This window comes from Mustela erminea, chromosome 16, assembly GCF_009829155.1.
Source record: "Mustela erminea isolate mMusErm1 chromosome 16, mMusErm1.Pri, whole genome shotgun sequence".
Classification (NCBI taxonomy): domain Eukaryota; kingdom Metazoa; phylum Chordata; class Mammalia; order Carnivora; family Mustelidae; genus Mustela; species Mustela erminea.
Genome location: NC_045629.1, coordinates 39,442,877 through 39,456,332, shown reverse-complemented (window position 1 = coordinate 39,456,332; position 13,456 = coordinate 39,442,877). Strand labels below are relative to the sequence as shown.

The 13,456-nt window shown below is 36.8% G+C and overlaps 1 protein-coding gene across 7 annotated transcripts in view; it reads right to left on the bottom strand.

The window, feature by feature from the left end:
• RIPK2 (receptor interacting serine/threonine kinase 2) overlaps nucleotides 1-13,089 on the bottom strand; it is a 52,133-nt gene extending 39,044 nt beyond the window's left edge. For 4 of the 7 annotated variants that reach the window (XR_004279505.1, XR_004279504.1, XR_004279506.1 and 1 more), the window contains exons 1-3: nucleotides 12,623-13,089; nucleotides 8,741-8,894; nucleotides 6,353-6,508 (exon numbers count right to left, since the gene is read on the bottom strand). Coding sequence is in view for 1 of the 7 variants with exons in the window: in XM_032315646.1 (XP_032171537.1) it covers nucleotides 6,353-6,508; nucleotides 8,741-8,894; nucleotides 12,623-12,795 (483 nt within the window). In the remaining 6 variants the exon portion in view is untranslated. Of the gene's footprint in view, nucleotides 1-6,352; nucleotides 6,509-8,038; nucleotides 8,113-8,531; nucleotides 8,561-8,740; nucleotides 8,895-12,622 lie in introns of those variants that run through there. The other 3 variants (XR_004279508.1, XR_004279509.1, XR_004279507.1) reach the window with 3 other exon arrangements.
• Between the last annotated feature and the right edge of the window lie 367 nt (nucleotides 13,090-13,456).

Here is a 13,456-nt window from a genome sequence, read left to right as displayed (position 1 = left end):
AAAAAAATGGAAGACAACATATAAGAACAGAAATAGTATTTAATGGACAAAAGGGTGTAGTAAATCTTTAAATTAAAAAGATTTAATTTAAATTACTTCGATCTTCACACTGCATAAGTTAGAGTCAACAGAGGGAAATAAACTCTATTTAGCACACCATTTGTGTTTCAATTATTTAACTCATATTTTTACTAGTTTTAATAGGAGAAAATTTGTTTAGTGTTTAGATGAATTTGATATTTAAAAATATTACTCTAAGGGAGGGGACAGACTATATACGTTTTTCCATACATTATTAAAATAAAAGGGTAAGTCTAAGAAAAAAATAGAAAAGACCAAGAGAAAACATGGTGCCAATACATGAAAAGCTAAGCTGAATTCTCAAAGGCAATACACCACATGGCTAAGAACACAGGTTGTAGAGCCTAAAGTTGTATTTTATTTATATTCCAATTCTACCACTTAATTAACTGTGTGTGAACTTGAGGAAGTTTTAAATTTTTCTGTGTCTCTGTGTGATCACCCACCTGCAAACTGGGGATCATAACACTGTCGATATTGCAGGGTTGCAGTGAGAAAATTAAATGACTGATTCTAAGCAAACATTCAGAACATTATCACATAAGTGATCTATATGTGTTAATATTATTAATGTTTTGTATACAAGTTGCTCTTATTCAATACTATCTGTTCTTCCCACCTACCCTCTAAAAACAAAAACCAGAACTCCAACTGCACATTTACTAGAATAGTAAGCATTATTATGATAAGTAGAGTTTATTTTTATGCCACAAGTGAAAAATGCTTAAAAAAAAAAACCAAAAAACTGAGATGTGGTCTCACCTTATACCTGAACCATAATTTGCAAATTCCTGGGCTAAATGTTGGTTTAAATACAGTATTGTAGAAAAAGTGCTCCTGAGCTTATTTCCTTATGTGCTCCTTCACCAACAACTCCATCTTTATTTTCAAACCTGACTTAAAAACCTTTATCAGAAATCTATGGGTTGATTTTGTTTGGTTTTCACATGGTACTTTATTTCTCCCCTTTCTTCTTCTTTTTCTTTTTTTTGAAGATTTTATTTATTTATCTGACAGAGATCACAAGTAGGCAGAGAGGCAGGCAAAGAGAGAGGGGGAAGCAGGCTCTCCGCTGAGCAGAGAGCCAGATGTGGGGCTTGATACCAGGACCCAGAGGATCATGGCCTGAGCTGAAGGCAGAGGCTTTAAGCCACTGAGCCACCCAGGTACCCCTATTTCTCCCCTTTCTCTGTTATAAATAATACCATTATAAAAGGCATGACTTATTAAATCTGGATCTTCAACAGAAGGATAAAAGTGGATAAAGTGAGGGAAGGAAAAAGAATTCCATGATTTCTTGAAGGTCTTGATAAATTTATCATTCAGCCATGAAGACAGAGAATAAGAATTTTTCCCATTCTACACAAGATCTTAACATGCATTTTGAAGCTAAGGGTTTTCTTTTTAACTAAAAAGATGATTTTATAAAATCAGAGGAAATTAAAACACACTACTCATAAAAATCATCCATGATCCTCTCACCCTATTAGAATAGCTATTATCATTTACATATACTATCCTTATCTACAAAACTATAAAGTTATCACGTAAGAAGTTATGAAGAATAAACCTGAAGTATTCTGGTTCCCACACTGGCCTGAGAATAGCAGAGAAAGTGAATATGGCACATATAAATATTTTCATTCCAAAAAAGCCTATCACTAGTTCATTGGTATCTAAGGTGCACTAAAGGACACTTGATAGATAACCAAACTGAATGTATTCTTTTTAAAGTAGAAAAATCTCAGTTGACCTTAATCAGAGTAAATATTTTTCTTTCAGATACTATGCTTCTGCATACTATGCTTCAGCATTCCAGTGAGAAAACTTATTTCAGAAAATGGTAGCAAGATATAAACTTCCATTTAATTTTGTTAAGTATTTTTATTTATTTAAAGATTTTATTTATTTATTTGACAGACAGAGATCACACGTAGGCAGAGAGGCAGGTAGAGAGAGAGGGGAAGCAGGCTCCTCGCTGAGCAGGGAGCCCGATGTGGGGCTCGATCCCAGGAACCCAGGATCCTGACCTGAGCCTAAGGCAGAGGCTTTAACCCAGGAGCCCCACGTTAAGTATTTTTAAAGATATTTTGCACTTCATTTAAAGGGCTTTCCAAGAGGATAGGTAGATTAAATAACGATTACTTTTTCATGGTTGGTGATAAACTTTGACTTTAAAGGGACATTTATAAATTATAGTAAAAAGTAGAGACACATAAGATGCATGTAGAAGAATGTTGCTAATTTATAAGAATAGTATTAGAAAGGTCACAGCTTTGTATATATGAAAATTAATAAAAATTACAAAAACTAAACAAAGTCAAACTATTCTAAAATCTGTTCATATCAAAGACCAAGGATACCTTGTTGGTCAGTGCAAAGAAGAAAGTAGGAATCATTACCTATTACTTTGCCTCTGTTTACTCTGTTAACTATAGTTTCCAGACTGAGATGAAGAAAGTCAAGTCCAAGGACACTGAAAGGTTTAAAAAGTGCAAATCTCAGGTTATTTTATATATATTTCAGGTTATTGAGAATGCTTGGAAATACCTCCATGGTGCTATTAGTGTTCTTTGTGGGACAGAATGGAGGGGCACTATAGGGTATGAGAAGAGTAAATGCCATTTTGACTTTCAAAAAGGAAAAAAAATGTTGATTTTGCATATCTACTTATTGGTAAACACTATTGGTAGACACTTTAATCCCTGCTTAAAAAATTTAGAAAATTTAATATAAGGGATGCCAGCAAGAATTCATGAAAAACAAATAATACCAGACCAGTGGTCAATTTCAGGTCTCATGTGCTATATCTCAAGAGCTTGGCACAATGTCAGTCAATATTTACTGACTAAAATTGTGACCAATTTTATTTCCTTTTTTGACAGTAGTAATACTGTCAAAAATTAAATATTAAAACAGTTTGCATGTTATAAAACACTTTGTTATTTTATAATAACATGCTTGACTATAACATTACCAGGCCTATCTGGTATATATAGAAGATATGGAATTCACTCATTTGTTTATTCAACAAATACTTGGTTAATGCTTCAGTATGGCATGTGCTGAGCAGGTGTCAGTTAATAAAATAGACTAAATTTCAGTCTTCATGGAGTTTATATTCTAATGGGGGAGAGAGTCAATAAACACATTAATAAAAATATTATGATGGATGGTGAAAAATAATATGAAGAAGCATAAATCAAGGTACAAAGACACAGAGGAACTGGGTAGATCATCAGAGAAATCCACTCTGAAGATGAGGGAATAAGCCAGGAGGAGAACTGGAAAAGTAGTCAAGCAAGGTCTCCTGATTACATTTTTTTCTTTTTTCTGATGATATTCTTAAGAACAAAATGGAGAAATACGGGCAGTATAACCGTTCTTTCATAAGTATTCCACACAAAATTAGTGATTATTCTCTAAAAGTGCTAATTAAGGATTGATATTGACCTGGAGGGAGGTTCTAAGCACCATGTTATGTGGCTCTGATCCGAGTACTGGTTAATATTTAATCATGACTTAAAGATACAAAAACTAGCTAATTAAATCTAAGGATGACACAAAGCTGGGAGACAAGTTAAAACCTTGATCTACAGAAATAATTCTGAAAAAGATCTTTAAGAGGCTGAAGTGATCACTCAAATCTAACAAAATAATATCTGATCATGTTCAAAAAGTATTCTGCAAAGTACATGATAAGGAGATGTGGCTTAAGTAATAATACCTGAATAAAAGAACCTCTCAGGGCTTGTTGATGCTAAGCCGAATTTAAATGTTGTGGTATGATCACCACCCCCCGGCAAGCCAATGAATCATTGAGTATTAAAGTGCTTAGGGACCAGGGAAATGACACTTACATTCAAGTCTATATTCATAAGGTCATATTAGGAGTATTTTTTTTCATTGTGAGGATAAAAATTGAACAGAGGTTTAACACTAAAGCATCTGGATAGCACCTGCAATTAAAACCAATGTAATAAGGAAACTGGCTGAAGAACTAAGGATATTCAAAAGAGAGAGAAGGATAAAACACAAGTGTATGTGAGGGACAGGGAGATTACAGCCATCTGCAAACACTGACAGGACCGTCATATGGAAAGTAGAATTGGACTTATTCAGTTTATCACAAAGAATAGAACTAGGACCCATGGATGAAAACAAAGGGAAGGCGTTTCAACTGATCATATAAGAAAATGTCACAATAATTTAAGTATGGATATTAAGACTCCCCTGTCATAGACTAACTGCCTTGGGAGACAAGGGACTATTATAGTGAGCATCCAGGGACTTACTGACCATTAAGGCACTTCCACCTATGTGGTTATAGGTGATATAATACATTGATCAGTTTCTTTTTTTAGTATTATTGAGATGGCAGCTTGCTTTTTTCCCTTTCCCCTCCCATTTTATTCTAGGGAGATGAAGTGCCTTTAACAGAGGTTTTTTTTTTTATTTAACTTTTCTCACATTTTTTGTTTAATTTTTCTATTGTTCTAACTTCCCTGTTATTTTTTCTTTGAACATTTTTTGACATTTACAGTAATCTCTAATTACACATATTATTATAAGAAGTATAGCAAAATAACATAAAAATAAAGTGAGTTACATTTAGTATTAGTTACTTAGCAACTACTTTTTATTTGCTGTCATCAGATACAGGGTAAACTATGAAATCACTACTACCTCTGGTGCCTTTAGGCACCTAAATCTTATGCTTTCTACAAAAGTTAATTCAAAGTGGACCCTAGATTTAAATGTAAAACATAAAAATCTAAAACTTTTAGAAGATAACACAAGAAAATCTTCAATGCCTATGGCTTGATGAAGGCTACTTAGATATGACAGCAAAGAATCACCATAAAGGAAAAAAAAACCTGATAAATTGCACTTCATCAAAATTAAAACTTTTCTTTGTGAAAGATCCCTTTAAAAGGATGAAAAGAACAAGCCACCAAAGGGGGAAAAAATATTTGTGAACTACATATCTGATGAAGAACTCGTATGTAAAAATTTTAAAGAACTTTAAAAACCCAATAATAAAAATCCAAAGGGTCCAATTAGGAAATGGGCTTTAAGACATGAAGAGACATTTCACTGAAAAGGATATATAGGTAGCAAATGAGAAAGTGTTCAACATCATTAGCCATTAGGAAATGGAATTAAGACTTTATGAGCTATCACTATATACCTATTACAGTGCTAAAATAAAAAAATGTGACAATACCAAATGCTGGTCAGGATATGGAAAAGACAGGGCAATCATACATTGCTGATAAGATGTACTAAGGTATAGCCCCTCAAAAATAGTTTGGCAGTTTCCTAAAAAACTAAACAAACCCTCATCCAGCAGTTGCACTCTTGGACATTTAGCTAATGGAACAAAAACTTATGTTCGTTCAAGAAGCTGCATGGGACTGTCTGTAGGAGTTTTATTGTAACTGCCAAAGACTGGAAAAAAATACAAATACCTTTCAGTTGGTCAATGATTAAACAATTTTGGTATACACATACCATGAAATACCATTTATCAATAGAAAAGAACCACTATTGATATAAGCAACAACTTGGATGGATCTCAAAGGTATTATGCTAAGTAGATAATGCTAATCTCAAAATACCACATACATGGTATGATTCCACTTATACAGCATTTTCCAAATGACAGAATCAAAGAGATGGAGAACATATCAGTGGTTGTCTTTGGTTAGGGACAGTGGAAAGGGAGGAGATGAGTGTGAATATAAAGGGGTAGTATAAGTGATATATTTATGATGATAGAGTAGTGCTGTATCTTGCTTGCTGTGATGGTCACATATGTGCTAAAGCAACACAGAAACTATATACATGCATTGTACCAATGTCAAATTCCTGGACTTGAAATTGTACTGTGTTATTGTAATTATACATGTAATTGAATTGTAATTGTATGTGTAATTGAAATTGTACATGTGATATAATTACTGGTAGAAACTGAGCGACAGGCTCATGAACCTTCTTGTGTATTATCTCTACAACTTCCTGTGAATCTATAGTAACTGCAAAATCAAAAGAAAAAAAAGGCTTATTTGATAATTTCAGTTAAGGACATAATGACTTTGTATTTTGTACCATAATTCTATCTATCTCTGGAACCTAGGAATAAATAAGCCTCTGAAGATGGACGAAAGGACAATGAAGAAAAGAATTATAGGCTATGGAAAACAGGATATTAAATGGTTAGTTAGAGAAAAAAAATACCAAAAAGTCTTTAAAACCATTAAGTAATTACCTTAACATGAAATTCATTATCCAATAAGATATTTTGAGTCTTTAAGTCATGATGAAGTAGAGGAGGATTCATATTGTGCAAGTAGTTTACACCCAGTGCAATTTCATGCAGGATGCGAAATCTCAGTGGCCAAGCAACATCAGGATATTCCGTTTTCTTCATATACATGAAAACAAACAAAATGAAAATTAAGTGACCATATTCACTAAATTTCCACTTAGAAAATTAAATATTCCATGTGGAAATACAGTATAAATAAAGGTCAGGACATATGTTCATTTTTATTACATAGTATCATGGTATCAATTTGACATTATTTAACATCCATGTATATCTTGTATTTTGTACCATAATTCTATCTATCTCTGGAACCTAGGAATAAATAAGCCTCTGAAGATGGCTCAATTTTAGAAAAGATAATAATGACTTTACAGTACTGATACTTTCTTTTAGTTTATGTTAGTAATACAACTACATGGTATTGGCTCTTCTTTCTTCATTTAACATAGTTTTCAATTTTTTTCTTCTTCTGTGTAATACCCAAACACTTGTCTATATTCACACCTATCTCTTATTCTATGGTTCATATGAAGTAACTTACCTGCACCCACCCACCCACCCACACACACACACAGAAAATTTCTTTCTAGTACATACCAAACCACCAATTAAAAATTCATAATTTAAGCTTCCTATTGATATAAAATCATACCTTACTATAATAATCATTACATCAATTAAAATTATGATATTACATTCATTTATTAAGCATGAATATCCTATACTTCTTATCATATAACTTTTATATTCTAGTTTGAAAAATTAGTCCTTGGGACTTTTGCCTTTGTGAAAGAGAAAAAGATCATCTTCATTTTTAAGTGTGTACAATACAGATATATTTAAAATATAATGTGTTACATATCCTGGTACTTACAAGTGATATTCATCTGAACTATCTGAACATAAAAGTTAGTGCACCTTCCCAGGAGAATGAACATACTTAGAACAATTTCTTCTGAAAACTATGTAGTTCAAAAGAGTCATAAGACCTCTGTGCAGTATAGTATCACATGGAGGCTTTTGATTGTGGAGACAGAGGTAGAAGAACACTCACTCTATATTATGATTCCTTCTAGGGGTTGGGAGTCCCTTGAAGGAGGCTCTTTAATTTCTAATGGGCTCCAATTTTGGGCATCAGAGTATCTAATAGGTACTGGGGTGTGAGAAGAAAATATCAGAATTTTTATTTATATTCATTTTTTAAAAAATGAAATTTTGCTTAAGGAATATTTGTATCTTGATTGTTGTGTTAGTTATACAAATCTTATACACAGACATCAGTTACTATAATCTCTCCTTGTCTCAGGTGGTCTATCATAAATAGTGATATACTTTGAAATAAAGAGGAAGTCACTACATGAGTGGCTGACAGTGGCACCCATTCTCTCTTATTGCTTACAGAACACTGTGATGTATCAGAATTTAGGAGCATCCACTAACTGGATTATACAGATCACGTTACCAGGTTTTAACTAAACTAACACTCACAAAACAGACCAAGTGATTTAAAAAAGATTTCTGGAGAAACTGCAGGTTGCATACAGTATTAATAATATAAGCTCAAGCAAACAACAATAGATGATGAATACACACAATTTGAGACTAAGGATCCACAAATTTGCTTACTGATAAGAATGAGGGCCCATCCCTCCAGTTTGCTCACTGATGAGATTCACAGTCAAAGCCAGAATAACTAGTACCTGGATAAAAAGGTAAATGGCTCATTCCATTGTCCATCATTGGAAAAACCAATATATTTGGTATTCAGAGACAGACTTAATTGACCTATTCAGAACTTTATGAACTGGTATTATAAACATTTAATTTGAATCCTAAATTGTTTTTAACATAAAATCTAGCTTAACTAACAGGACAGTGTACAGAGTTTATCTCTGTAGTGTACAGAGTTTATCTCTGTAGTGTACAGAGTTTGTCTATTCTCTCTGCCTCCCCTACCTCTGTATATATACATGTAGTTACTGGAATTCAGTTTAAACCTCAGGATCAATAACCTAAGCAAAAGAACCCCAGTCCTACAGAATGCAGGGCCTGAATCCCTGGTATTTCTAACAACAAAAAAGAAGCCATACTTACAATACTTACAATACACAATACTTACCCTATGGAGGAGTTCATTTAATGATCCATTTGGCAATTACAGTGATAAAGTTGGACAATTTATGGTCCAACTTTATCACTGTAATTGTTTTCCATTATTCTTCTTTTGACTCAACTACATCTCTCCAAATAATCTGATCATATGTAAAACCAAAACACCAGACAGCTTGAATAACAGAATTATAGCTACTAAAAATGCACAATACTTACCCTATGGAGGAGTTCATTCAATGATCCATTTGGCATATATTCCGTAACTATTCCCAAAAATTCAGGCTCATTGCAAATTCCCAAAATTGGAAGAATGTAACTAAATCTAGCTTTGTGTAAAATTTCAGCTTCTCTTAAAACATCATTTCTTTCACTAAAGAAAGAAAATGTATAATTATTTCAAAGTAATGAAAAATATACAATGATCATGCCTATAACATTAAGATTAGATTGTTTCCCATTAATTGACCTCATGTAAATTATGCAACTTCTCTGTCCCTTAGTATCTTCATATTTAAAGTAGATAATATCCACCCTATATACATTCCACAGGCCTGTTTAGAGACTATAATAACTTCTCTGAGCCACTGACAGAAAAAAGTGCTGTATACACAGGTTATTATTATACTTTCCTGGGAATAAGAAAGAACACAATATTTGAGTAAGTTTATAAAGTACATTGATAATAGAATTATTGCTGTTTGAATTAATTACAGTTTATGTTGTACTAGATTATATTTGATTAGAGTATTATACTAAATTTCATGGTTGCATACCTTGTGCATTTTTTCCAGACATTTAAATAATAAACTTAAATGTTATAGATTTAAATGACTATATGATAATAGTTGCATAAGAGTCAAAAATGCTTAGAAATTATACAATGGAACTCAGGAAAAGACTTCACCTTTCTCTCTCATCTGCATGTCCTTAGGACCTGAAACAGTACCCAGTACCTGGTAGACATCTAATAGATATGTATCAAATGTATTCTAGGAAGTTACTAGTGAAGGTTGTGTTTGGAAAACGGCAGATTGTTTAATATGAGTCAGGATACCTAACAGAGCATGTGAAAGGAATGAAGGTGAATAGGGTAGGCTAGAGCCTCATCTCAGAGCCCTAAAGTCAGTTAAGGATATTTATACTCTATTTGGTAGTTACCAAATTGTGATTGTATGTTTTTGAGAAGGGTAATGATATGAGCAGAACAAACTTTTAGGATTATTAACTTAGCAGAAGGATGTTGGATCAGCAGAAATGGGCAGAGTTTGAAAGTCAGGAATTAGAATATTACAATACTAATTAAAGATGTGAAGCAATGAGAGTCTAAATCTATAAAGGTCACAGTGAAAATGGAAAGAAAAACACTAGCTGAATAGAATGCCCAGGTGGTGGTAACTAAGATAGACATATTAAAAAAAAAAAAAAAAAAAAAAAAGAAACGGAATTGGAGATATCACTGGTTTTTACCATGGACAGATGTGTTGGTAGCAGCAATAACAGAACAGAAAGTTTATTTGGTAAGCAATGATATTTATTGGGCAAACAATGATGATTAGTTGGTGCTTAAACCACTCAAGCTCTGGATGAATGTCTGTTGAAATAGGAAAACAACAGACATTCCACACCAGACTATGAGGTTTGCTCTAAAAGCAAACGAAAGGCAACATAAAGCAAAAATCTTACTTATGTTCTAAATAGATCATATATTTTTTCTGAAATTCAAGAGTTACAAGCGGACATAAAGTAAACACCTTTTTCCTTCTCCCTGTTCTTCAGCCGCTTAATACTTCAACTGTGAGGCCACCTATTATTCAGTTTATGAGACCTGTTTTAATTAAATTTACCTTCCCTAAATTGAAACAGTAAGAGATGGAGGTCAATAAGAACTACATCTTATTGTTAGCACTTACAGGGAGACAGAGAATGGACTTAAAGATTTCTGGATACACTGGAAAGAAAAAAAAACAAAAACCATAGAGAGAGCATGCTGGTGAAGTCTCAGTGATATTTAATATACTTGTGCTATCTCTCATTAAGAATATCAGGCATTCTTCCTTCTACTGTGATCCCATTATGTGTCAGCCATTTTATATGTACTATCATCCGAAGACCAACACTCTAAAGTTGGTTACCTTAACGCACTCTATATGAGGGCACTGAGGCTCAGATAAATTTCTAATAGGCCAACATTAAGCGGCTGGGTTGGAGTCAGACTTGAATTGCAGTTGTGACACTCCAAAGCCTGTGTTTTTTCCTTCCACTGCTTGATCAAAGAAAGGAAAGGATCAAGGAAACTTCTTGAATTCAGATTTCAGGAGGACTTAGTGAGTGGCAAAACAGAAAAAGCCAAAAATAAATAGGTCTAAAATGTATTTTATATTTTTAAAAACAAAGAAGTTAAATACAGCTTTCACAGATATAACACCAAAATACCCAAATCAAAATTTCAGTCACAAAACAGTTATGTCATCCACACCGTGTTTGAAAAACCAATCAGACACATCTACACGTAAAGTGGAGACTGCTGGGGAAGGGCCACTCATTGGGCAGAAGTCAGATTACAGGGAATGACTCACTGATCACTAAAATAAGAACGTGTAACTGCACATAAACTTATTTTCATCCAGATGGTGTCAAAGAACAATGCAAACCTTTTCCACACCAGAGCCCATGTGCATGCATTTATTATTCCCACTTTATAAGTGAGGAAACGGACACCCTGTGAGTCAACTGCATAGCCTAGTTCTATGTTCAGATTCCATGAATACTGCTAATGTTAACATCTTAGGTAACAGGTGGGAGAAAGAACCTGATGCAGTAACGCCAGAGGGTTTAGCTTGTCCTTATGACATCTCTGACAACAGAATTTCCACCAATTTCCTTAAGAATTTTAGGTTATGAATATTGTTAATGAGAACAGAAAGGGTTAGAGGAGCAGCATCCAAAATGGGAAGATCAACTTGCTTTAGAATACCTAAAGGGTCCAGTAGGGTTAGATATCCATAAATTTACATAGCTGATGCTAAAATATTTTCAGCCTTTCTAACTCACCACCACCCTTCAAACTTGACTACATATACATGTGCACATTCGCCCAGCACTTGCTCCACAGAACTCAAGGCCCATGTGAAACAGACACCACATCTTCTCTATCAGTAGATCTGGATTATGATATACAAAAAATGGGAACACTCTCCAGGGGTGTCCCAAATTTACTGTGAGATCTGGCCCCCCCAAGCCTGATAGCAAGACAGTAAAGGAAAGCTACAGGCAGATGAAAGTCCAGTAGCATTGGCAGGGCTGAAGCTGAGGGATTTATCTGACACTGGATACTAACAGCCTCTGACCAATCAGGCACCCAGCATGATGAATTCTGACATTAGATATAGGGGGAGGAGAGGAGAGTGTTGCAATCATGGATGTTAACTCACCAAGGACTGAATGCAGGGCCTAGTTAAACCTCTACTGGAAGGCAAATACACAAGACTAATGACTAGCCCCACCGACTGATACATTCGATCACAGGTCAATCAATGGTACAGGATTGAAATGTTTTTCTGGAAACAGAAACTAATACTAACTTTCCCTTAAAATCCAGACAGTGCACGGAAATTGTGCAGGATGTGAGAGACATTAAAAAATTTCTGGTCTTATTTTTTAATTGTCTTCTGATTCAGTGTATTGTTCGCAAAATAATACACTTCTCTGGGGACAGGCTTCGCTGGGAGAGAGGCAGGAGAAACTGGACCAAATGGAGTCTGGTATCTACACTTTCATGACCATACGTAATAAACCACAAACAAAACAAAAACAACCAAAGGCCCACACCGAAACACCCTGACTTCTGTGTCGGGAGAGAGGAAGCCCAGGAGTAAGAGGGACGAAGAAGGGGAGGGCAGTGGAGAGAAGAGATGAGCAGAGGAATGCGAAAGGTACATCTTGAGAGAAGCCAGTTCTCCCCACCATGCAAGCCCCCAGGCTTGAAGGGCTGCCCAGAGGTGACGAGAGGCGGGGCCGACCCCCGAGCGGGGCCGCCGTTTGGGATCCAGAGCCCGCTGGCCCGGGGCTGATGTTCGGGACTTCGCGGGGGTGTCCTACCTGTCGAGCAGCGGGGTGTGGATGTGCAGCTGCTTCACGGCCACCTGAACGCGCCAGTCTGCGTGGCGGGCGGACGACACGGTGCCTGAGGCGCCGCGGCTCAGGTAGCGCAGGTCGGCGAGCTTGTGGCAGGGAATGGTAGGCAGGGCGCTGCAGATACCCTCCCGGTTCATGGTCGCGAACCGCGCGGGCGCTCAGGCCGCGGGCCCGCTCTGGGTGTGCCCGGCGCTTCGGCGGTTTCCGGGGCTCGTCGGCTGCGCTCGGGCGCCCGCACCCGCCCCCCTGTGCGGGAGCTGGAGCGGCCAGGCACTTCTCGCGGCGGGACACTAGGTCACGAGGCAGCCCATGCCACGCGCCAGCCGCTGCTTTTCTGGAGCCGGAGCGGACTTTTCTTTTCTGGGGACCGGAGTTTACTCTACCCGGGCTACGCGCAGAGGAGGAGCTTCCTCCCCAGACCCGGCCCTCCCACCCGAGCCGGACGGTCCGGGCTCCTCCCTCCCGAAACTTCTCAGGCGACGAAAGCGGCGGACGCTGGGGCGGGGAGAGGGGCCCCGGCCGGCAGCCCTCCTCACTGGCTCTCGGCGCACCACCCACGCTCTGGGCGACACCCGCGGGGCTGAGGCGGGATTTAGGGATGGGGAAGGGAGTCAGGGACGCTTGTTTTCTCTTCTTTCCCCCCAACTTCCAGGTTTGGAAAAGTTTTCTCTGAGGGGGAAAAAAAAAATCCTGTCAGCAGCCTGCTGTCCGATTTTGGTCAACGTGTTCCCGCACCACAGAGGAATCTCCTCTGAGCCGCTAGCCGTGGGGGAGTCTCCAGAGCGGGAGATGGAGGGC